Raw genomic sequence first — 25,989 nt, forward strand, 5'->3', positions numbered from 1 at the left:
TGCCTTGGGGTGACCAAGTAAGCAATAATTCCAGCTGCTCCTGACAAAAGAAGACACTGCTGCACTGCATTATTTTTCTGATGAATGTATCTTTCCAATAAGCTGAAACAGGCTTTGCATCAGCAACATCTGCAACAACAGGGATTTAGAAAGTGGGTCAGGTATCTTGATGGATTGGAGAAGAAGAATGGATGAAGGAGGGTGTGTGTGAGTGTGTGTATAAATGTGGATCTACTTTTGTCTTTATATTTTCCTCCAAATACCTTGCTAATTGATTCAGGTCTTTGGGCAGTAGCCATAGAGAGAGGTTTAACTATAAAGCTTTACCGGGAGCTTTAGTAACTTGCATGGGGCAGCATTCTTCCTTGTAATTCCTAAACTAGTTCAGGGCAGGATCTAGGTAACACATTGATTATACTATTTGTCCTCAGCACTGCTCTTTACTATTGGCTCTGGAATTGTGTATGTGGCAATGACAGTAGGCTGCTTGAGGTGAAAAAATGAAATGAAATGACACATTTCAGGAGGGAAAGAACTGAAATCTGCAGAGCAAGGATTACAATGAGCTAGATAAAGAAGTAGATGGAAAACCTGTGTTGCTTTGAGTCTGGTGTTAGTATATTAGGCAGCCAGGCAGGAGGATGTATCATGAAAACATCTGCAGTGTGAAGGTTGATTCCCTGGGGTGAGAAAGGAGATGGTGGAAGCAGCAGCAGCAGCTGCAGTCAGACTGAGAAATCTCTGCTTTTGTTGTTTATTTTAACAGCAATATTGAGCTTATGTTGTGTTGATGGCTCTGGAGACTCTAGTTTTCTTTTCGCTGGCAGGTCAGGGCAGATTTGGAGCACACATCCTGGGAGCTGCCTGTTAAGTTGGTTAAGGCATAAACTCAAAGGGCCACCTAGATGGAACAGGGATCTTGAAGGAAGCACCTCAGTCATCAAATTTAGTCCTTTGCAGTAGCAGGCAGTCCTGTGATAAATGTTTAGTACAGATAAGTCAACAGAAATACTACTCTGTGTATATCCCAGGAGCCACAGAACACTTCCCCCAAACTTGTAATAACATAAAAGTTCATAACAAAAAAGAAGAACCACAAAAGCACACCACACCACAGGAAAAGAGAAGAGATTGGGGCATCACCAGTGCATTCAGACTCTAAAGTATCAGGAGAATTTGTCCCCTAAAGAAGTCTGGAAGGTCCTACAAAGTAAACAATCCCTCAGGCTATCGATAGAGACCAAAACCTTCCAAGCCTTCACTGCCGTTCTGCTCTGAAATATCTTTTTTGCCCCAAACCTGGTCATCAGCTTAACCCTTGATGCCTGAGCAAGGTGCATCATGATTTGTACAGCTGTTTATCCTCCAGGTCCATTCAGTTTTCTCACTGGCCTTTATCTTCTGAGACAGCTAACGAGGTTCTCTCTTAGTATCAATTATGGATACAGTGATGGTGAGATACACCAGAAACTGACTGGACACAGATTTTTAGACAGATCCATTGTATGTTGACCATTCACCCACCATTACAGAGATCTTGTCAAATCTTGTAGAAAAAAAATAATATTCTGAAATAAGCTTTCTAAAATATGTTTGTTTGTTTCCCTGTTAGACCTTGCTGCAGGGTAAAGGAGATGGGGCTCATCAGAGACTAGCACAGGAGTCTTGTTGGTTTGTTTTCCTATGTTGCCACCTTATGTGTCTATCTGCTTTTTCACTGTCATTGTCTATAGTAGTAGAATGAGAGAGAAAATCTGGCCTTTCCTATGCATTTTTATAAATCAAACCCCTCCAGGTGGGACTGCTTGCAAACTAGGTTAACTTTTAGACTCTTTATCATAGACAATGTCTCTTAAAATGATCCTGTGTTGTTTCAAGGCTACTGAGCTTCTAGCCTTTAAACAAAACAGAAGAAAGCAGATGTATAGACGGTGTAAAAGAGAAATCAAGTGAAAGCTTCAGCCCATTCTTTACACCAAGAGGTTGTACATAACATTGTGGAACAGGGCACAGCAAAGAGGTGGCTGAGAAAGAGTCCATTATTATTTATGTCGTCCTTGGGCAGAAACTGGCATTTCAGCACACATATCGCCAGGTAGTTTCCGAACAAACTCAACTCTGAGTTGTGTAACTTTGAAAATGTCATGCATAGTTACCAATAGGTGGGACAGATTTGGTTTATAATGCCTTAATATACCAAAAGTTCCATATTCCTTTTAGTGCTGAGTAGATTTTAGAAACCCCTGGAATGCAGTCCTGTTATTTACCATTTTGCTGTAACCTTTTTATTGAATTGGGGTTTTTGCATTGGTAAGGGAGAAATACTAATTAGCTCTCTCCATTTTTGATAGCTTGCCTTATTATAAAACTAATTAGAGTCTGACTTTTATTGTTGTGAGAATTAGAATACTGAAAAAACCCTCAGAGTAACAAAATTAAAAATATGAGATTTTTCTAATGATTCTGTGCGGGGTCAGAGACTTATTTCTTCCAACAAACTTATATTTTCTTTGGAAAGGAAAAAGATAAGAGAGTACTCTTTGGGATACTTGAATTTCCATTACTACACCAGTTCTTAAGACTAGCCTCTGAGAAAATGGGAGCAGTAAGGTGTAAAAGATACTCAGGGCTAGAACTGTTAAGCAAAAAAATCTTGTTTGCTATCAACAGAGGTTTCTGCTTGAAAGCTAATAACACGACTATTACCTTCGTTCTAGTACTAAGAATACTCAGTAATTTGTTTGACATCTGAAAAGAAACCAAAGTATCCAGTATGGAACAAATACCCTTATTGCCACTCTGCCACTATAAATGAACTGAGTAACAAAGGACTAAGATTAAATTTATGGATTTACACAGAAAGGTAAAAAATAGTAGCGGTGTTGTCCTTTGATGGCCAAATACTGTAATAAAAGGCAAATGGTCTTAAAGGGTCACCTTGAAAAACTGGAAGTAATCTGAGATACCTAATTTTGCTACAGTCGGTCAATTTATATTAGAGAACTGTATTATTGAAATTTTATTGAAAAGTTCTAAACTATAGGGATTGACATTTGATGAGGAATCAAATAGCTACACGATTAAGAAGAATTATCTATATCAATATAAATAGCCCTATTTTAAAAGGCGGTATGCTGATTTGAGCTACTGGTTTAGCACTTCTAAATACCAGTGGTAAGAGAATCTGCTTCAGTGGTTGTGTTAGTTCTTCTATGTCTGAGCTGCTGTAGACTGTAGACAAACCTTTAGAAATGGGTTGCATGTGTGCAGCATGCAACATAGATGACGTAAAATTACATATTTTGGTTTTATGTTGCTGTTGACATTAAATGTTTGAAGATGGTTATGATTCAGGAGGGAATGTAACTGGTTTTAATGGACCACAGTTGGCTGTGAAGTATATAATTTAATGGCATCTTTATCCCTAAATGTATTATATACCACTCTGTATTGCTTTATGTAAGTAGGTACTAAAAGAATATGTTAAAATGATGCATTTTCTCTTTATTTAATTTTTAACAGTATGTATATTTGTGCATTTTAGGTTTATATACTTGTCAGATATTGCCTATAGTTCAGTGTATTTGTAAATTGGTACTGGCATCTTTTCTAAAACAGGGTGGAAGTTCATTTTGATTTCTTTCCATCGCACTGCTGTCAGACCTTGTTTTTGTGACTCATTTGGTTCCGTTCTTTCTGATATGCCTGTAGAGTAAGTCTTTGTATTCTTCTGTGTTATCAAGCACAGAAGACTGCAACATTGTCATCTCTACTATTCTGAATACAGCTGGTTGAGTGAGCAATCACGGTCTGCATTTCTTTACCTGTGAAATCCAGAGACCCCAAGAGAAAAGGCGTCTTGGCAAAGAATGCCTTAAAAGTTTGAGTGGAGGGTGTCTCAGAGTAAAATAGGTTCCGAATGATTAAATAAAAAAGTATTATTGGAAAGAATGCATCCTTCTTCCTGCCTGGGCAGCCTGATACCAGCACACCTCATGAAAGAGTCTACATAACTGAAAGATCCAGGACTTTGAACTACTTCCCTCAAGTTGCAACGCTGGTTTGCTAAAAAAAATGCTCAAAAATACTGTGTGAATTGCTGCTTTCAAGAGACCAGTTCACATAATCCTAATATCTAATACCACTCCCAAAGTGTTTGATGGTGAAAGAAATAGCAGCGCACAGGCTCCAGTTCAGCTATTCAGTTGCGAATGTCTTTGCCAAAGTGAAAATGTGGCTGAAAACGTTCAAAAGCCCTCTTGTTCAAAGTTCTCCTATCCTCTCATCTGTTTACACATTGCCGTTTCTATACAGGAAACTCTAGTTTTTTTATTAGTATGCTGATCATATTGCAAAAGGTCTGCAGGTATCCATGTCAAAACTCTACTCCAGAATAAAGGCTGTGCTATACTCATCAGGCACCACACCTTACATCACCGCCTTCCTCAGGTAGACCTGTCCTAGGTTTGCCTCAGCTCTAACAGCAGAAAGAGCTGGTGCTTTTCATGGGTGCCTTCTCTGGAGGAAGTGGTCTTCCAAGTCCTTGAGCAGCAGAAACAGGGGTTACAGTGTTTCAGCAACAAGGATAGGTTTTTCTCCTAGTTAGGGGCTGGGACTTCCACTACTTTTGGCCATGTAACAACATGAAATGACTGGCTCATTCTCAACTTCAGTACTCCTTGTGGCAGGGCACTATGCTAGGTGCAGGAGACGGGAGTTCAGATCTGTGCTCTCTCAGGAATGTCGTAGGTCACTTTCAGCAATGCATTGGCATTAACCTGGCCTTTCTGTACACTATTGCCTGTATGCAAGCTGGGTTTTTTGATCTAACAAAAGGATCTTCTAAAGTTATGTAAGAGCTGAGGATGCTAGGAGGAGTGAGCATAATTCTTGTCCAGAGGGGTGCTTGTATTTCTTGTTTATGTTCTTTGGTCTCAGAAGAGATGCTTTGTCACAAACTAACCTTTTTCCTCACTAGAAAAGAGTTGCTGGAGAAATAATCACCAAGAAAAAAAATAATTACAGACATTAGTGATACGCGCTATACTGAGCTCAACTCCCAGCCATCTGTTTCTTGGTCTTAAGCTTGAGTCTGCACGGCCAGCTTGTTGCACACATTGCCTATTTGCAGCCGATGACGTAGTTTAGTGCTGTGAAAGCTGTATGAAAACCAGATATATCAGGACAGACTCAAATTGCAGTTGAATGTGTTTCCATTGGAAGTACTGGGCCACTTTACTTTCTGCGTGGGGGCCTAGATATTAAAACTGCTTCCAATTATCACAATAACAATGTTTGGCATAGCTGTGCTTTTTAACCAACAGCGTACAGAGAAAGGGGCCATTGAAATACTTAATTTCTGCCTCTGCTAGCATGAAAGAGCCAACATAGGACAGAAGTGCATTCTTGTTTCATATAGCTAATACTGTCCTGAAAAAGTTGGTCCTCTCTGTATTGCTGCTTTATTTCTCCTGGAAGACAGAGAAGTAGTAAGCCACTTAACTGAAACCTGCTCTCTAATCTACATGCAGTATTTACACTGTTTAAAACATTTTACCATTAAAAAATACTTGCTTCTGGGTGTGGGATGGTGATATCTCTTTGCTCTTTGCCTGTGCCTAGTCTCCATATCCCAGCTATGATATCAACTATTATAGTCCCTGCATACAGCAATTTCATTTTACCTTGGAGTTCTTTAGTCATAACAGGTCTTTGCACAAATACAAAGAATAGTGCTCATTGCAGTGAAATTGTACAAGGTCACATCAGATATGAAGATGGCTTGAAGAAACCTTTTTTTGTCCCCAAATGCAGTTTCATGATGCTCAGTGTACATTGTACACAGAATTCTACATTTGCCATGCAAGTAAGTGTTGTGGTCATTTCACTTGCAGAACCCACAGGCTCCTTTTTTGCTTAGCTCAGTGTGATTCTGAAATTGTCTTGCTGCTTTGCATCCTTTTGAATATTATATGGTCCCTGGCCGTTGTTTTGCAACAGGAAAGAATTAATACACAGTCTGTCTTGAAATGATATAAACTTCATTCTTTTCCTGAAGTTTACAGAGACAGGAATCTCATGCATTAGCTCTTCTTACTTAACATGGTTACGTGCTCTGGAAGACGATGCAGATGTGTTCCATTTACACTCTGCAGTATCTGCACCTGCTTCCCTACAGTGCCACATAATGTCCTGCATTGGATGGAGTGTTAGACCTTTCTGAGTGCATTTCTTGGGCTCATGTTTCCTTCTGGTGGCTGCAAGTTACAAAGGACATAGATCCTGATTCTAGAAACAATATTCATGCCTTTTATTTTATGGCATGCTAATTATGACAATTACAGCTTTTGCCATAAAGGTATTTCAGGATGGCAAATACTTAGCCTCCTCAAAATTTCCTAGTTTTTATTCTTTTGGAAAATCACAAGAGATTATTTTTTCAAGTGGGGAACAAACATGCAAGCTATTTCATGTTGACAACCAGGTATGTAGCATTTTCTTAAGATTCCTGACACTACAAAAATGTGCAAGTGGAGCATTTCACCTCTATTGTTGTGCTTTTCAGAGTTTATTGTCCCAAGAACATCTAATAAAACCTGACTCGAAAGTATCTGTAGAAGATTTAGGAAAAGAACCATTATGGGATAATCTAATTGATGCAGCTGATTGACGAGCAAACCTCTGTCATTTAACTAATTGCATCTTCAACTTTTGTAACCCTCATACATGGATTTTATCTCCTAACTTCCAAGATAAACCAAGGATGACCTTTGATCTGTTCTGCCAGCACATACGATTGTCTTTTATAGCCCTGTGTATTATAGCACTCTGGCTGCAACAGTGTGTAGCTCCATGTGGGCCATGTGCCAAACACCCAGCCTTGAGGAAAAGTCTGCAGCTTGCCTTGAGCATTGTGTTACTTTTGCTACTTTTTTGGCAATATCCAAACTTGCAAGTTTAAAGATAGCTCATACGTGACCACACTAGCTGCAGTGACCGCAGTAGAGCATTATCTGGTGTTTCTCTATTTGTTCTCTATCCCTCCTCTGTGATCCCCTTTCTCTTTTCTATATTTAAAATAGAATGTTAAGGTTCTTGCATTTTAAAAAAACAAAACACCAAAACCAAAACCCTAATACACTTCTAGTATCTTTTTGTTAAAAAACACGGAGTACAGACACATAATAAGGATGAAAAAACCTTGTTTTTATTAGCCCTTTTCCCCTAGGCTTCTATGTCTAGAACACAATGAAACAGGCAAATGTGAATTATGCTATCAAAAGATTTTGGTAATGTTATAAACCAATAGAATGAAGCTTGTGTAGTCTTTTCTATGTAATCAATGAGATATTGAGATAAAATTAGAGTCTGAAATTTGAAATATCCTCATTTATTTGCTACAATTCTTGAATGTGATTTCCTTATTGCTTCTGCTCCCTCTTTTGTCTGCCTGATTCAAACAGCAAACAGAAGCCCTGCTTTAATCGGTTGATCATCCTATTTTTAATTTGCAGGAGTGATTTAATCCCTCTGAATTAGAGAAGGGGCAAGCAAATTCATAAGCCTGAGTAATGAGATTTGTTAAGCATTATTTTATCATGAGGATCTTTCCTAGAGCACATATCTACCCCAGGAAAATATTTGATTAAAACATAATGGGTGAAACAGTACGCTGATTCCCAAATCCTGCAAGGTCCCTCCTCCTATGAGGTTTTAAATTTTCACCTCCCAACAAAATTAGCATTAGGGAAGGGAGATGACATGACCTGGTTTGCCAACATTAAAGGAGGACGTACACAACGTATCAGTCATTCAAAAAGAGTATTAAGATTTTGAGATCAGGCACCTTACGTAGTCTGTCCTTTAATAATGTATGTTGCAAGGGTCTTTTATTAAACATGGGAATATAAGTAAGATCTGTAATTATTATGGAATATAAGTAAGATCTGTAATTATTATGGAATATAAGTAAGATCTGTAATTATTATGGAATATAAGTAAGATCTGTAATTATTATTGACTTGAATCAACGAAAGTCAGTCTCGAAAGGTTGTATGTTCAAAGATCAGAAACAGTTCTGTTTGGACTACCCTACTTCCACACCCCACCCCCCACCCCCCCACCCCCCCCGAAAATGTAGATGCGATTTGATAGATTTAAATACACAACAAGGGTATTTAAGCTGGGTCTATGAAACCACAAAAGGCTTGCCAGCAATTTGAGCGAGTTTCCATTTAAGCATTAAGAATGGATAAAACTAGCAACATGAGGTTGTCACAGGCCTGAGCTGGATGTCCAGCCCAGGCCTGTAGTGGAGTGAGTGGTGGGATGTCATTTTAGTGCCTCTGGCTTTTTTAGGCAGCTGTTGTCTCCCACTCATCCTGGCCTTGGCATCAGCAGCAGGGATAGCAGTGAGTTCTGGTATTTGACTGGTCCTTCCTTGCCCTGCCTCCTATGGATGCAGAGGCTTTTGCTGTTTGTGGACCGCTCCCCACACTTTCCTCCACCTAGACTCTTCATAGGATGTGTGACCTTTGGATGTCTGATCTGCTGCCCAAAAGAAGGTGTGGCCTATGTGTGTCTCAAGGGGTGACATCTGATCACTTTGGTATGCAGAATATAATCTCCAGGAAGTGTCCTGTAACCATGTTTTGCTGCCTAAATTCTGCATTCTTTCTGCTGGCTTTGTTGTCTTTGCTGATGCCTTTAGGGTTCAAGCCTCACCTAGTGATCTTTGTTGTTTTGAGCCTTGACATTCTGAACAATGTGTTTTGCCAGCCAGCTAATGTAATATTGTTCCTTTGAAGGCATCAGATGCTGCAACTTGAGAGCCTAACTACTTCTTCGCTTTACTGTATAGAATGATCAGCCTTCACCTTTGCTTGGCCTCCAGTAGCACAGCAACATTACTCCTCTAGGCATCAAAAAGGTAATTAATGCCCTTCAACCTCTTAATGCTTTTTCTTCCCCATCTCAGTTACCTGCACCAGACTACTAACGTTTGAGTTCCACAAGTGATGTTGATACCAATAGAGGTAACCATGACAGTTCAATTATTAAGGCCCCAGGATCTGATTTTCACAAGTACAGAGATCCTGCAGCTTTTGTTTACTCCATTTGGAGCTGGGAATTCTTTGTAATTCTAAAAATGGAGCCCACAGCTTCTCCTGGGAAAAAGACAGAGAAAGAGCCGAGACCCTACTTTATGCACCTTCCAGGTTGGATTTGCAAAAGTATATGGTAATTTTGAAAGCTTCCACCTTTAAGACCATCTAAAGGGCCTGACATTTTTCTAAATAATTTCTTTAAGTCCAAACTATTCACAGGGTGTTAGGGTTTGTATGCCAAAATTAGGTAGTTCCAAATATTTGAGTCTCTTTCAGATAAAACGGCTTTCTTGTTTGGAAAGCACCCTTGTTTTCAATTTTGGAGTAGTGGAATCAAAAAAAAGTTTACATGCTATCTCCAAAATTAACTCTCCCTCTCCAACTGTATTTTTTCTTCCTTCAGTAAGGAATGTATTGTTATTCCAGTGTTCTAACTATTTGTTTACAGCCATTGGTTTTCTGCACAGTTTAGAGGAGGTTCCCTACTGGTTGAACAGGTTGCATCTTCACGTAACGAACTTCAGGGAGCGGGGGGACAGGTGATGTGAACAGAAAGGGCACTGAAGCGAACATTGCTATGTTAATTTTGTAAGCAGAAGAGAGAAGATGCAAGTTCACATCCTGGCAAATACAACAATTTAAAAAGAATGTTAGTTCATTAATGTTTAAATGCAGTTCTCAATAGTTTATGTGCAACATGATTCAGTTGTGTGGTCCTGGCTGCTTTCAGAGAGGTAGGTATTACTTGTCAGTGTCAAACCTTTTAGTCTTCACTGCATACCACAGCTCGTTATGGGGGATCATAGCTTCAGGTGAGGTAACTTGATTCATTTAAGCACAAGCTGGGCAAGAAATCCATGAATATTTAAAACTGATGTATATTTACTAGTGTAATATTGCATATAGAATTAGTTGTCTGGTTTGTCTGCCAGCATTTCAAAGCTTGCAGTTTAATTATCACGTTACCTAAGTCTGATGGCCAATGTTTTTAATGGATTCACGCTTCTGCCCTTTCCTTCAGCTTCTCCTTAAGCTCTTCTGAGCTCCTTTGTGACCCAGATGAATTGAAATCTTGTCAGCTTAGTGCACTGACAAATGAAAATAGGTGACTAATGTTGATTGTCTTTTGGTGTTTCATACTCTGCTTGCCAAAAACGTCTCGTGTACTGCTATCATTTAAAATCCTACACACTCAGGGTAGTCATGTTTTTCAGAGACTGATTGCAGTCAGTTGACAAAGAATATCATGTTGAGCAGTTGCTCACCAGCAGCCACCCCTTCTTATATTTACTTAGCATAACAAGAAATAGTCAAGTAAGACCACAAAGGACCATTTTAGTCATATGGTCTGATGCCCTCTGTATCCTATTTCATTAAATTTCACGCATGTACAAGCATTGAGGGCAGTAACCTGCATTTGGTGAAAACCTGTCTTCCAGAAAGACATCTTGTCCTGGCTGGGGGACATAAACCCATTAAAAATGTCTTGGTGCCTTTGTTATCTTGTTCCAGTGATGTATTGTCCACCTTAAGAAGAAAAAACGTGTCCTTCATTTGAATTTGTCTGACTTCAGTTTCTACCACAGATTCTTTTTATGCCATTCTCCGCTAGATTAAAGAGCCCTTCAGAATTCAGTATTTTTTTTTCTCCATAGAGGTACTTATATGCTGTAATCAAGTCAATCTTTTTGAAAAGATAAACAGATTGAGCTCTTTAAGTCTCACAGCAGCATTTTTCTCCAATTCTTAAATCACATTTTCAGCTTTTAATCTGCTCTCTCTCCAATTTTTCAAGGTTTCTTTTCAAAACATGGGCAGGAACACAGTACACGAGATTGGTCTCATCAGTGATACATCCAGAGATAAAACTATCTCCCCTACTTCCTACTCCTCTGATGCAGATTAATCCTTCTTGTCACCAGTGTCAGTGTGAGCGTTTATGATAAATTGGTGACTACAACCCCTAAATCTTTTTCAGCAAGTGCCATCTCCCTCTCAGTACACAGCACCTACAATCTTTCAAGCTTGTTACAGGGATTTAGTTACAGTAAATGTATTTTGTTTGACAAGGCTCAGTTTGCCACTCAGTTCAGACTACTTCATGTTATTGCTTGGTCCTTATTAACTCTACCATTTCTCTCCTTTTTGTCTTGTTTTCAGACATGACCCCCTTTTCACAGAAACAGACCCATTCAATGAAGGTTCCTTACTGTCAGCTAGCTTTTGTCATCAGTCCTTTAGGCAAGTCTTAGTCAATTTGGCATCTGCTTTAATGACATCATGGGGTACCACATTTTCTTTCAGACTGTCTGAACAATTGAAATCATCAATGTGCACTTAACCAAATGAGCAATCTCATAAAAAAATCAGAGAAATGTGATCAGACCTGGTCTTCGTTAAAAAGACTGGAATTATTGATATTAATGTCTTTGAAATATTTTTAATTTACACCAGGTATTCCCATTATTTTTTAGGGTTCTGATGTTGGCCCATATTTTCCTGTCATTGCAATTGTCCTTTTTTGACTACTGATAATAACATTAGCACCCCTTTGGAATTTCACAAGTATTCCAAAGTTTACTAAAACATGTGAAAGGGTCCAAGTAGCTATCCTGGAACAGGGAGTAAAAGTTACCTAAGTTTGCTTATAGAAGAATGGCGGTCATTCCTGTCTTTCTTGTTACTGGCAGGCTGGGGCAGTTCTTCATAATCCCCTTGAGATCCATCTGTTTGTTTCTTTTGTAGTGCAGAAGTACTTATTTAACATATTTAGATGTTCCACATCAGCACAAAACTGCTTATGAACTACATTTACTGATGGGCCAGTATCACCGCTGGGTTTTCTTTTATCCCCAACACGCTTAAAATGTCTCATTTGTCTTCAGCTCTTACAACCACAGTTTTTTTCTTGTCTATTAACTCCCCTTATCAATTTTTGATATTGTAACTTGTAATTTGCAGCAACTGTAACATATCATTTATCTTTGTTTTCCATTTTATTTCTAACTGCCAGCTTTGAGCTTTTATGGGAAAGGGACTGCCTTCTACGATTGCAAAATCATCATCTTTTGGCCGTTTCATAGAGTTCTTAAGAGAGCCCTCCCTTCGGTGTTCTCACTAAGTATGTTTTGCCTTGTCAGCTCCCCTTCTTGTTTTTTGCAGTTTGTGGAAATCAGCTCTTTTTAAGCAGCAGAAATACATAGTTTTGATTAGGCTTGTCCTTCATTCACCCATGATGAACGCTATCTGGCCATGATCACTTGTTCCCAGGCAACGATGAACTTTTAATTTTATGCTATCTACCGTTTTTGTCTAGCACAATGAGGTTCAAATACTTATCTCTCGCAGCATAGGGTATCTGTTGGGCTACAGAATTACCTTCTGCAACTTGTAGAAGTTATTAATGACTGAGTAAAGTCTGCAGTTGAAACTAGAAAACAGCTACGCTGGTTTCCTCACAAACAAGAAAGATGAGGATACTACACATGAATAAATGTTTAATCCGCACCTGGGTATTTCACCAGTTTCCAAAACTCTTTGCCGAACTTTTAATCAGGCTGAAATTTTAAAGGAAGACATGAGCTTTTGGGGGCTTTGGTGGTTAGTTTTTGGATGCTTTCAGACCTTGCTGTGACAGCACTAATGCCTTTTAACAGAAAGCAAGCTTGTTTGCATTTTTTTTTTAAAGGCGGCGGCAATTACGAGGAAATAGAAGGGTGAGAATCAAGAAGGCTTGTGTTGCGTTGAATGGGGCTGTCGTCCTGGAATCAACTGGAATAAGGAGGTCAGCCCCAGCTCGCTCGGAGGCCTTAAAATAGGTCTGAGCGGCAGCGTGCAGGCAGGGCGGCGGGCCCGGCAGGGGCGGCCTGGAGGGGCCGCCTCACCGCGCCTGCCGCCGCTCACCCCCGGGAAGGGTTCTAGGCGCCGGGTAAGGCTTTTTGAGGTACCGAAACAAACTCTGTCACAAGCAGCGACAGCAGTGAACCCTCGACCTCGGAGTAAGGGCAGCGCCCGGGCAAGAAAAGCTCCCTCCTTGCTTATGGCAGCCTCCCCGCCGCCGGTCCCCTCACGGCGGGCAGGGGAACCCTGCGGGCAGCTCCCTCCCGCGCCCGGCCGTGCCCCGCCACCCTCCCCCCCGCCGGAGGAGGCGGTGGCGCCGGGCCAGCAGCGCCGAGGGTATTAATAGGCGGCCCGGAGGCAGCAGCTGAGCGGCTGCCGGCGTGTGGGGGGAAGGCTGCGGGCGCGGCGCGGCACTGCACGGCTCGGCGCGGGAGCGGACAGGGCGACGCCGGGGAGGTGCCTCCCCTCCGGTCCGCACCTGGCTCCCACCACGAAGGCGAGATGGAGGGTAAATGCCGGCGGGGCCAGAGCCGCCTTCTCCCTCCTCACCCCCCACCTCAGCGGGGCAGCGGCCCCCGCCCGCCGCGCCTCAGGCAGCGGCCGCCGGCGCGCAGCCCCTCGGCGGTGCTCGGGGAGGAGGGGAGCGCCCCGCTGCCTGCCCCGCGCGGGGCCTTGGGCCCCTTGTGCCGGCCGCCGGCTTGCTGGGGCTCCCGGAGCCTCCCCGCTGCTGCCGGGCCCGGGCAGGAGAGGGACCCCGGGGTAGAGGAGGGAGGCAGGGTGGGCGCGCAGGCACGGGGCGGGGCGGGGGGGGCTTCCCCAGCGCGGAGCCGTGCGGGGGCTGCTGCTCAGCTCCAGAGCCGCGGTAATGTAGCCAGAAGGGTTTAATCAGGTACAGAGTTTGCAACAGTGGTTATAAAAACATTACGATGGCACAGTATTTTTGTTGAAGTAAATGATCCTTAAAGACTGGTGTCCTTTAATTTTTGCTAGGCATCAGAATAAAACGGGCATGGCCGTACATACAGGGATTCGCTTTGCAGCAAAAGGCCCCAGAAGGGAGAAGTTAATCCTGTTTTACAAATGTATTACCGAGTTAACTAGTTTACCTGCGTAACAGGAAGGCCTTGCATCATTATGTAAGGAAAAAATAAAAGTCGACCATGTGTTTGTGATAGTTGGGAATGTGGAAGACCTATGGTTAATACAGTAATGAGACCTCTGGGGAAGCCTAGGAAGTGCAGAGACTGAATTGTGGTGCACCAGGTCTTCACCTGTGCCATTATGTGCAAAGTTAAGAAATTAAATCCTTGGGCTTGCAAGTGGAAACCAGTTGCAAAGTCAGAAAATTGTAAAAGCGTTTGCAGATGGCTGCCTCCTTTCCTACAAGATCAATATTCTTGATAAGAATTTATCTCCTCCCCAAACTAGGAATCTCTTATGAAAACAAAAAAAACTCGGGCACTTTTTTTTTATTTTTTTTTTTTACCCTAAGCATGGATGAGATTCTATGAAAGTTTTTAGTCCCTGGTTGAGAAAGTCTCCCAGACGTTCAGTGCCGTGTATTTATGGGTGACCCAAGTCATTAGCACTCTACTGGTGGAAAATCTCCAAACAAAATAATGTATTTAAAGGAAAAGTCCACAAGCTTAGTATTTTAAGAACAGTGGTTCCGTTTTGATTGATTTGATATAAATTGAATGAGCGTTGTAGAGTTACGTGACAATTCTAGTGTGCAGTAAATGTGTTCTAAAGTGCATAGTAGTTTCAGGCTGTACTGTGCAAGTAGCAACAGCTGTAGTATGTGAGTAGCAAGGGCAGTACTGTATGAGTGACAGCAGGTCCAAAAGCTATTTGCAGCTTATCTTAATATCCTCTGCCAAGACAACACCAAGTATAAGCTGCTAGTGGTTGCTAAGACTGAGATCCTGGTGCTCCCCTTCAGCTGGGTAGTAGCATTTTTGTTCAAGTATTGCCTGAAGTATTCTACCAAAAGTCTAATTGCCTTTGTATTGTTAAGACAGAATGCGTCTAATGAAAATACAATCCTTGCCTTTATTGCTGCAGGTTTTTCAGTCTCTGCCTTGTTCATTAGTAGCATCTGTAACTTCTGCATACTTTTATCTCTTGTGAGGAATTCTTTACTTTCCCTGTCTTCTCTTCCCTTTACTTTTAGTGATTTGCTGTGGTGCTTTCTGTCAGGTTGTGTCTGGTGAATTAACTTCACATGGGTGGGATGGTGAAGGAGGTTGAGCTGCATTGTAGCCTTTTCTACAGATGTTGATCGTTGCTTTATTTGTGAATTCAGGTGATTTGAGGATCAGGGGAAAGATTTTGCTCCTGTTACGATGAGCTGTTGAAGAAATGGGGCTCATTGGTTCTTGAGGTGGTAAGGTCTTTGCTGCCTGCTGAAAGCTGCCTTTTTTCCCCCTGGCAGTTGTGAATCCACAGATAAAACCAGGCCTTCTGGGCTGATATGTGCACTTCTCCTTTCAGTACTAGTTTTATGTACTCTTAGCTTTTAAGGTTATCTGGGAGAACATCTAGGAGAGAGAGTCTGAAGGTACCTGCTTGTTGTAGCGGTAGCATTGTGTTTGCTTTGCACATCTGGAGCAGCTGGCAGAGTGGATACAGCTGGAGCAGATACTTGGATGTGCATAGAGTTACCCTTGTAGTGGCCACTGTGGTGAATACAGCGGGAGTACTCTTTGGGAGTACTCTTTGGGGGTGAGCTTTGTTTTTTTTCCTTTTTTTGTTTTGTTTAAGCACCCTTAATGTATCTGAAAGCAGGTGCTTGTGAGGTTCATCTTGCTTGTTGCTAATTGAGCCTAATTTCTCGCAGACCTTATCACTGTTGTCCACATGGTCAGCCTTAATGACTGTGCAGGGGTGAGTAGGAGGATTTTTTAGGCAATGCTCCCAGTAACTCAAAAGATAGCAAAATCCCATTAATGAGAGGCAGCCAAGTTGTAGATTCTGACTTCTAGCTGCAGAAATGGATCTTGACTGCGTATATCCTTCAGTCATTTGGCATGAGGTAGCATTCCAAGGTTGTTTTGGCACGGAGAAAGCCTGGATAATTCTGTGTTTGGATTTAAAAAAAAAAAAAAAGGTGAGATGTTTCCTTGTGGGGGATAAAGGCTGAGTCTATTAAGCAGGATTTGAAGTAGTTTACTAGCTCATCAAGTACCACAGAGTTGGAGCTGGAAACCACAAGGGGAAGGGAGCAGCCACCATTTATGCAGTATGCTGCTTTTTGACTTCTGAATTGCTGGCTGCTTGGTGTGTGTTTATGGTATGTTTGAGGTGTTACGTCATTTAAGTCTGCCAGCAGACTGGGGAGATAAGTCGGCAAACATATATTTCATGTAAGATGTTGCTGTGTTGCCATCTCAAACAGCTGTAATGTGAAGCATGGTAAAACATACTGGAAGTTAGGGTGACTTTAAAGCTCTGGTAACGTGACACTCGCGTTAGTATTTTGGTCAGAACAGAGGGACAGGATCTCTCCTGGATCTTAACATCTGATCTGATAAAAAAGATATTAGGATCTTTGCTAATATTATTTCATCAGAGGAAGGGAAACATAGGTTTGTAAGAAATGAAGTTTGCATCAAATAAAGGCATTCTGTGTGAGTGCATTTGTTATGCTTTAAAATTAATAAGAATTTTCTTGGCAGTTAATGAATGTTTAGTGAAGAAGCTTAATTTGACATTTGAGAAGTTCAATAAATAATTCTTCTTTCTTGATTAAGGCATCTTTTAAGCTGTCACTTACACAACCAAGAACTGTGACTTTTTAATGCATTGGGAGATCTTGTTGCATACTGATTCAGCAGTTATTGCCTATTAAACAGTTTAGATTTCATGTGCCTTAATTTTGCTGCCCTTGATTATTTTAAGCAGTCTGCTTTTTTTTAGACCATTTGTATTTCCATAAGCATTTATTACATATTTAAAACAGAAAAAATGGACCCATTGAAATACATGTCTGTATTTTGCTGACTTCCTCCGGCCCCCCCCAGTCAGGTTTGGGACAGTCAGTCCTAACGCTTATTCCAGATATTTACAGAAAATACCTCTTCAGGCTTTGCAAAAAAAAAAAAAAGTTAAATTTCTTATGTCCCCTTTTTGCCTTTTCTTGTGTCACAGACTATAGAGGTTGTTGGAGGTGTTTGGTTATAAAGCATTGATAGCTCAAGGATACTCAGCTTACATGGCTAAATTGGCGCCACTACCGCCCCCCCCCCCCCCCCCCCTTTTTATTCTCCTGTCTGTGCATGCAAGTTATTTTAACATTAATGGGGTTTATATGTGTGCAATGATGAAATAATAAATTTTAAAAGCAAATGGTTGTTGTTTTTTGGCCTGTCAGTGGCAGTTGTTTCTGTTGATTATTGTCAGGCTAGTCTGACGATAAAAGAGTGGCTTTGACCTGGTTGAAATGTGTGTATATCCATCTCTGTTACTGTTTCTTGAGTATATGTGATCTTGCTTTTTGAGGTTTTTTTATTTGTGTGTTGTTTTTTTTTTTTTAAATGAAAAACTTGCAAGTATCAGCAAATAAAGGTGTCTTTGAAGAAAAAGTCACTGGACCAGAGGTTTTTCAGTGCCATAAATATGATGAAGAAAGTGGCCCTTAGTGACCAAGGTCTTTTGTCAGTGAAGTAGCAATAACTCTACAAAGTAGTTGGTTAAATCTAGATACTTTGGAAGAGCTTCTGGCTGTAAAGCTTGGATGTCTCTGCCCTTCGTAACATCTCACCTTACGTAAGCTGAAAAGCCTCATAAATATGATGTTATCCGTTGGCAAATGTCAGGGTTTCAACAAGAAAGGTTGTCTCATAAGCAGCTTGGCATCCCTCCACTGGTTACACTGCAAGAGAGCTTGTGTCTCATTGCGCTTCTTGAACTCGTTTTTCTCAAGCAGACCTACTCCATTGTTCAAGGATTATTGAGCCTCCTTTGGGGCCAATGTATCTTGTTAAAAAGCTGTTACACCTGCCTGAAGGGGGAAGAGCAGGCAACAAATGCTGTATGTACCTGGTGTTTGGTTGCAGTGCTGATGCTCATCTCAGATGACAGATTAAAATTTTGGCTTGGTCAAAAAAACCCCAAAGTAGGTCATCCATCTTTTGCTTTCCTTAGAGGAAAAATGGAAGATACGAGTGCAGTCAGACTGCAAGTGGCGTGGGGCCTCGGGGCCTCTTCCAGCTGCCCTGCTGGGGCAGGGTTTACTCAGTCTCATTGGTGAGCCCTAGGATGCATAGCGTGGTCAGGTCTGTGCTTCAGCCACGCACCATCCAGGCTGCTGCCCTTGAAAAGGACTGCCAGTGTCTTCTGTGGGCACTTGCCAATGTGTCTTGTCACCCAGCAGCTTGGCTTCTTGCAGCTCGGGAGTGGTTTCACCAAAACCACATGGAAAAATCAAGGCAGGCACAATCTGAAGTGATGGATCCAGAGCCCTGCTGGGTCCCTCATCTGTGTGGTTGCTGCTGATCTCACCAGCAATGTTAAAGTAGTTTATGCAAGGCAACTTGCTACATTTTGAAAGTGGATTGAACTACTTTGCCATACATAATATGCTAATAAATTATGAATGTCTATGTAGAAACTAGTTCAGAGGACCTAGTGGGCTGTGAAGTTGCATCCCCTTTTACTGTGCACTAGCTTCCCTGTGTTGTTAGTAAATAATGACATATCTCAGAGCAATGTCGTTAACCGAAGTTAGTGAGCAGTAATTGGAAATTCTTTGTAGGAAACAGAAAATATGAAAGTGTTTATGATGTTAACAAAAAGTGAAAGTTGTTTTGTCTGTCACTTGAACGTAGAGGGAAAACTTCCTAAAAAGAAATGTAGGCTTTCCATCTATTGTTACATTTTAAGTTGCATTGAATCCCAGAAAACTCAGTTTTAGTAAATTACTGCTTTCTTAGCTGATTTTTGAAAGACTGGAGTTAAAAATTGGTTTTATATTATGACTGAAAATACAGTTCTTGCATGAAATTACAGGCTGTAGTGGACTCTTAAGTCAAGTTGCAGGACTTACATTTGGAAAACAACCTCAATTGCATTTTCATTTCAGTTTTTTCCAGTGGGAAGCAGAGAAAGAAATCTCGAGGATTCTTTATATTCCATGTCAGTCACACATATTCACCACTTCAGTCTGAACTTCGCCTGCTGAAGTTGTTAACTTTGCTGTCCCATGCATAGTGCCTGTGATTGACTTGTATGTTGCAAATATATTTACTTCCCCACAGAAAAAGGAATGTTCATTATCAATGTGCAAGTTCTAATTAAAATAAAAGCCATTTTGTTTCTCAGGTGCTTCCTGTTGTTGGGAGGTGTTAAAAATCAGAACATGTGAGCTGAGAGAATCTCGTTGGGGTCAGGGTGCTGTGATTTCCATTTCATTGCTGGCATCTGCCGTTTCTCAGTTTTGCATCAAGGTGAATTCCAATTCTCCACAGCCTTTCTTCCTAATTGGAAATGTTACCGCATGACTCATTCCTGCAGTTACTTGGTTAGGGCATTGAGAAGTTATTAAATATTAACAGCAGTTCCTGAGGTTTGGCCACATAAAAATTCCTGATTTTTGTTTCTTAACGTTTTTTTGAAAAAACTGACAAAAGCATATTCTGCCTAGTAGTGTTGTGTATAGCAAACACTGGGCACGCAGTGAACGGGTGCAATATGTCATGCCACTCGGCTAATGAGGGTGACCCGCCAGGACTCGGGAAAGCAGAACCTTTCTCCTAGCGCAGACCTTGCATTCTCTGTGGGGCTCCTCTCCAGATTTCTCTCTCTCCTCCCAACCTGTCCTTCCAGAATGGGAAACTCTGGTGTGGGACGGAGAATAGGACCCATTTGTTGTACTGTTGTGGTTCAGTGCTAGCAGTGTGCTCCGAGAGTCTGTTGAGGGGCCTTTGAGCCTGAATACAAGCACTTTTGTGTTCCTCTGGTCCTGCTCTGTGAAGGTCATGTTTGCATTTTCAAGTCGGAGGATTCTTGGGTGCGGGGGGCCGTTGCAGACCTTCTGAAGGGAAGCACCCAGCTTGTTCCCTGTCCACAGGCCGGGTCCATAAACCTGCAAAACAGGAACAGGTAGTACAGGCACAATTGCATGAGCCTTACGGTACCTGTGCCTACTTTTTTTTCATATGGATGGCCTTATCAGGACACCAAGTCAACTTATATACTGTATTCTAAGAAACCTGCATCTCCTCTACTTGGCAGCATGTCTGGGAGATCAGCTTACTAAGAAACAATGTATTTTGCCTTAAAAACCAGAGTGATTTTACTTCAGTCATGTGCATACAGAAAGCTGTGATTAAAGGGGGGAAAAAAAAAGTGTCTTTAAAGATCATGTATGCCAGGGGTCTCACATAGCTGCATACTATGGGATAAGTTTGTGTTCTAATGCTTTGATCCACCACATGGCACCACAGCAATCATTAAACATGGTGGTGTGGAGTCTTGACATTCAAGTTTGGTTTTTTTTTTGCTGGACACATTTGGAGAAAATACTGAGGTCTTCTGAAAGAAGAACCATGACTAGATCATACAGAATAAGAACTTTGAAGTTCTGTTTTTGATTAATGCTGACAATTCCTGTTGCATTTGTTACAAAGGAGAAATCGGCCTTTGGCCAAAGCCAGCCTTTTGCATCTGCTCAAATAGTCAGCGGTGAACAGGATTTGGCTCTTGCATTCAAGCACAAGCTACTCTTTCACCCCCTTCTGTTCCTGCCTCTTTCTTGCGAGCAGTAAATCTTTCTGGTTATTTTATTCTACTCTCCCAAATGTTGTCAGAACATGCCAAGTACAAGGCTCCAGTTTCTTTCTGTAGTGCAAGAATTTAGCAGTGAAACTTTCTGTATGTTTATGGAAACACAGATGCAGCTTTTAAAATACTTGGTAGCGCTTACATAAAGATACGGAAACATCTAAAATAATGTTTATTTTTCTGTGCATTATTTCAGCTCCATTTGATTTGTTTTCTGCTGGGAGAATAACATTGATCATAAAAATGAAATGCTGGTAGGAAATCCTTAGGCTTCTGTAATAGAATATTTCATTCAGGATAAAATGTAAGAATTGCAGGCTTGATTCTGCTGCTGCTGAAGCCAGTGGCTAAATGCCCAGTTGCCTTCCATTGGAGCAGGATTGGGTCTTCCCTTTTGCAGAAGGATATCTTCAACAGTCAATAATCCTTAATCTCTGATTTAAAGCACTTCCATTTGGTAAAGTTTTAGTTGTTTCAAGCCTGGGGCCATTTGGCTCAATTGCATTTGATATACTTTCTGAAAATCTGTTTTCTGAGTCTGCTTAGGAGTCTGTTTCTATATTTTTAAACAGAAAAGAGTAGATTTATTGCAGCCACATCTCTAGATGGTTTGCCTATCACGTTTGGAAACAAAAAGGGTATTTGTGACAAGGTGCAGTTTCTATGAAGTGGGCTTCATGTGAAACACATTCTCTTAGTGCAATCAGGTGTCTTTGAGACAGATACATAAAAGGCCCCAAATTATTTAAAAATAATGTTTTGAGCATTTTTAAAGAGCCAACATGAATTATCAGCTTGTAAAGACAGCGTGTGTGTTTCTTACCTTGAATGCTGACCTCTGAGAAGGTGTTAAAAGATGTGCTATTTAATTTGGGTACTGTGACATAAAAAGCGAACCTTGAATCTTTCTGGAGTTTCACCTATCTAAAACATAATAAATTGGTCATAGGATCTTTTAATATACATGATAAAAAAATATTGTGGAAATTCAGATCTTTTTATGATCTGCTTTGTTTTCCTCTGCAAGGTTTTTAATCTACCGAGAGGAATCTAAGTTTATTTTTCAGTAAAGAAGAGTTTGGAATTCTCATAAGAACTTCCAAAGTCAGTTAGTTATAAGTAGATTAAGTTTCACAGGATTTGCAGTAAAATCATGATGTATGTATATCCAACAGTGGTCTGCAAAACCTGAAGACCTTTATCTTAGAAATTGTGTATTTTGGGGGCTTGATTTAGCTGCTGATTATGAAATAGTTGTTCCTATTAATTTCCAGTAGCATCCTTATGATGTGATCCAGGGCAGAATTTCTCTCAGCAAGTTCAGACTGAAACGATAAGTGATAACCAAAAAAATACTGAAAAAGTGATAAATAACTTCAAGGTGTATTATTTCATGAAATATAATGTGGTCTAAGTCCTGAACTGTTTGCTGGAGCCTTACACAGGTAAATTGCTGTTGAAATGAAGACTCCTCTCCCCCCCTTCCTTCTGACCCCTCTGCTTTGCCTTTCTCTTTCATAGACTATACCTGAGGCTCAACACAGATGCGTTGGGACTAGTGGTAGACTCTCACCCATTTTCTAGAGAATGTCTTCTTCCTTGGGCTCCACAAAGTCTCCTATGGAGACTGTAAAACTGTGTGTAAAGGTTAATAGACCTGCTTCAAGTAGGGAGCTGTTGTTAGACTTATCACCCAGCCCCCTAAAGACCTGGTAGAAAAAATAATATAAACTTCTGCTTTTGTTTTTTACAGAATCCCTGGAAGAGGTCATTATCAAGTCATGAAAGTATCCATGTAGTATCTCTGTGTGAAAGTGTCAGAAATAGGGCACCAACAGAAAGCTTTTGCACAGCTTTGGTTCTAGCAGACACCTGAGAAGTGGAGCAGAGGGAAAATAAACAAGTGAGTTCTTTTGCTCCACTGTCAGTTCTTCCTGTAACCAAAGGAAGTACCAACATCTGTGCTCTGTGATAGATATTAATCTCCCATGCAATTTTTTTAGATCCTGCCCTTTTTTCCATAGAAACAAAACACCTTTGACATATGTGGAGGTGGTAACATCTCCAGGTGATGTCAAGGTTGAGAGTCTTTTGTGTTTGTTAAACCCTAGTTGGTATTTAAGGCAGCCATTTATGCATCAAATAACTCTTAATCCAAAAATAGTCCCTGTTTTCTCTGCCCAAAGATGTGATGCCTTCCAATTCCTTGTTAATACCTGGTGTTTTGGGTTTTGTGAAGTTGCCCTGCTAGCTTGTGTTTTGAGAGGAAAACCTGTAAGACTTTCAAAGCTGCAGTTTCTGTACGGTGCCTCTGCAGTGGTGCACTGGGAAGCGTGATGAGAATTGATGTCTTTGATGCCTATGATTTTCCCTTTTTGCCTGTTGAGGATTTAATACAGTTTACCTTCTTGTTCTGTATCTGTACCACAAGAACATTTATGCATCTTCTACAATAATGTGCCAAAGGCTGCTTTGTTCAGCAAAATTCAGTATTTTACCCCTTTGGATTAAAAATAGAAGTAATTTTAGCAATGCAGAGGCTAGGGGTCTCATTTTTGCCATCAGTATTATGGGAAGCCTGAGGTTCCATCTCATGTTAGAATTTTATCTTGTTTGTCATATCTCTCCTGATAAGTGAAAGTAAACTGAATAGCTTCTCTGAGTCATCAGTGAATAAAACCTCATGGGATTGACAGGGTTTCTTTCAATCAATGGACTTCAAAGTCATACACTTTTCTAGGCAGAATTGTTCTTCTATATCCTCCTGCGCATGAGAAGCTGTAATTATGATAAGTGTGATGAATGTGTTAGACTGCAGTGTCTGGCAGTCTTCTGGAAATTCAGTTGTTTGTTTAGACATGTGAAAAAGCTGCCTTTCTTCTGCACTTTATAACTGGAGCAAAAAGTAAAGCAGTCGATAAAGTTGTTTTGGGCATACAACTTTCTCCTTCATACATCTTTACCCTTCCACCATCCTCACTGTAGATGGAGAACCCTTCAAGGCAACGCTGCCTGGCTTCGTAGATCTTAGCTGTTCTAAGGCGCGCTCAGTGGACAGATGCTGTCTGTAACCCAGATAATTTGGATATGGGTAGTTACAGCTTCTCCTTACAGTGCTATACTGTTTCAAATGTCTGTTCCCTGATATCTCCAGATGTCTCACTTTCGCCTTTATCCTCATGTTGATTAAAACTGGAGTCCTGATCTTGCCATATGAAATCAATACATGAAATAGATATGTGGTTGTTGCTATCGGCTAGCGTCTTAGAAGCGTCCTGGATGTGCTTTCAGAAGTAACGTAAAGGGGGAAGCAGCAATGTGTTTGTGGAACACATCAGGAGAGTACATCTTGTAGGGGATGAAGGTGAGGGGGAGGAAAGAGATTGTCGTCAAAGTGAATAAACAAGATAATCTGCACAGAAAATCACTGTAATTAGTGACTGAGGGCACTTAATAGGACAAGTGTGGACAGGAGAGAAGTACAGGTATGTGATATTGACAGCAATCTCAAGAGGTTTTAATCTTCATGGAGCGTAGGTCAGTGAAACTTTGCAAAGGACGAAGAAGGCTCAGAGCAATAGGACTGGCAGGTGGGAAGGAGCAGCATAAAGATACGGGAAATGAAGCTGAAAATTATTTTGTGAAAAAAGGGGAGGAGGGTTGACGTATGGAGGGAAACATTTTCAGCTAAGAAAAATACCTATTATCTCGTACATTATTTCTGTTTATCCAGCTGTATCATGTTCTAGGCCAGAACTGTTATTTTCGTCTGTGTTTGGAAGATGCCATGCCTGCTTTTGTATGCTACAGAAAGCAATAGATACCATACTGTAGGCTATTATTATCTACATAATAACAATCTAGATTTGAAGTAACGCGTCGGGGTTTTTTGTCTGTAAAGATTCTTCCACTAAAATCTAGGATTTTTGTACATGTGAAAAGTCCATGTGAATTTTTTCCTTAAATTGACTAAATCTTCAGCAATGAAAGAGTATTTCTTTAGTTGATGGTTTAGTTGTCCAGACCTTGCTCTAACGATGAGTTATTTATCTTACAGTTGGTATTTGCAAACAGGAGATGCTCCAGAAGAAGAAGAATGCTGTTTTGGTGGATGGGGTCATCCTAAATGGTCCAATAATGGACTCAAAAGCAGGAGAGAAATTTGTGGAAGAGGCTTGTAAGATTATAATGGAAGAAGTCATCCGGAAAGCTGATGATGTAACAGAAAAGGTAAAGGCATAGAGTGTTGTTGAGAATTTGTAACAGAGATAAAAAAACAGTTAATACATCTAAGCTGTATTTTATTGCACTTTAAATAGCCTCAGAATTGCTTCTAGTCTGCGCCTGGCTCTGAAATAAAAAGACAGCCTTACAAATTGAAAAAGATCATATTATAAAACCTTTCAAGAACATAGTTAGCATGCATATTTGCCAGAAAATAATGAGTTTTTTCATCTCAGAGTACAATGGTCACTTTCTTTGAGATGACAAATGGGTGTAGTGTTTTTCTTGTTTGGAGCAGGGGAAGTTATTTGTTCGCTCCTCAAGGGCACTGGTACTGGAGAAGGAGGAACAGTAGATGTGCTTCCACTGCGAAAGGGCAGTGTTATGAGATTGCAACGGGTTTTGCAGAACCCCTGCTTTAGAGGCTGTATGGGAAGAGGAGCTGCAAATTAATCATGCTTGCCTTTGGGCATGCACTGGTTGCTCTCTCACCCCTTGGGTAGAACAGCATGTGAAAATGCTGCGATTACAAATCCTTAGCTAAGGACAGAATTTGAGCTGCAGGCCTCTTGCTTTTCTGCCTTCCAGCATCTCCCACCGTAATTGTTATGGTCAAGCAATGCCAGAGACAAAATAAAACCAAGATTTTGTGAGACCGGTTTACCGGAGATATTTTCTGGTGGCATCTAGTGCTGATTGTGGCGTTTGTACCTTTATAACCTCTTCCTCTTGGCTAACCTTTTCACTGCTCATGTCTTCCCACCCCATCCCCTTCACTAGGTTTGTGAGTGGCAAGCCCCTGAAACACTGAAGCAGATTCTTGACCTGGAGATGAGGGACACGGGAGAATCTCATCAGAAACTCTTGCAGCTCTGCCGGGATGTTATACAATACAGCGTCAAAACCAGTAGGAATGTGATTGCTAGTGATGTTATTTTGTATGCTATCTTAGGAAGACAGGATAATGTTTACAATGTTCTGTTGCATTTCAGAAGACCAGGGGGGTGAATGTTTGTTTTCTGCCTGCCTGTACAAG

The 25,989-nt window shown here is 40.9% G+C and overlaps 1 protein-coding gene across 5 annotated transcripts in view; it reads left to right on the forward strand.

Moving 5' to 3' along the window:
* Nucleotides 1-25,989, forward strand: part of GADL1 (glutamate decarboxylase like 1) — a 159,605-nt gene that overhangs the window by 47,384 nt on the left and 86,232 nt on the right. For 3 of the 5 annotated variants that reach the window (XR_013928101.1, XR_013928102.1, XM_080387330.1), the window contains exons 1-3: nt 13,051-13,455; nt 24,787-24,959; nt 25,734-25,860. Coding sequence is in view for 3 of the 5 variants with exons in the window: in XM_080387330.1 (XP_080243456.1) it covers nt 13,449-13,455; nt 24,787-24,959; nt 25,734-25,860 (307 nt within the window). In the remaining 2 variants the exon portion in view is untranslated. Of the gene's footprint in view, nt 1-13,048; nt 13,456-24,786; nt 24,960-25,733; nt 25,861-25,989 lie in introns of those variants that run through there. The other 2 variants (XM_080387332.1, XM_080387331.1) reach the window with 2 other exon arrangements.

This window comes from Falco punctatus, assembly GCF_963210335.1.
Source record: "Falco punctatus genome assembly, chromosome: 4".
Classification (NCBI taxonomy): domain Eukaryota; kingdom Metazoa; phylum Chordata; class Aves; order Falconiformes; family Falconidae; genus Falco; species Falco punctatus.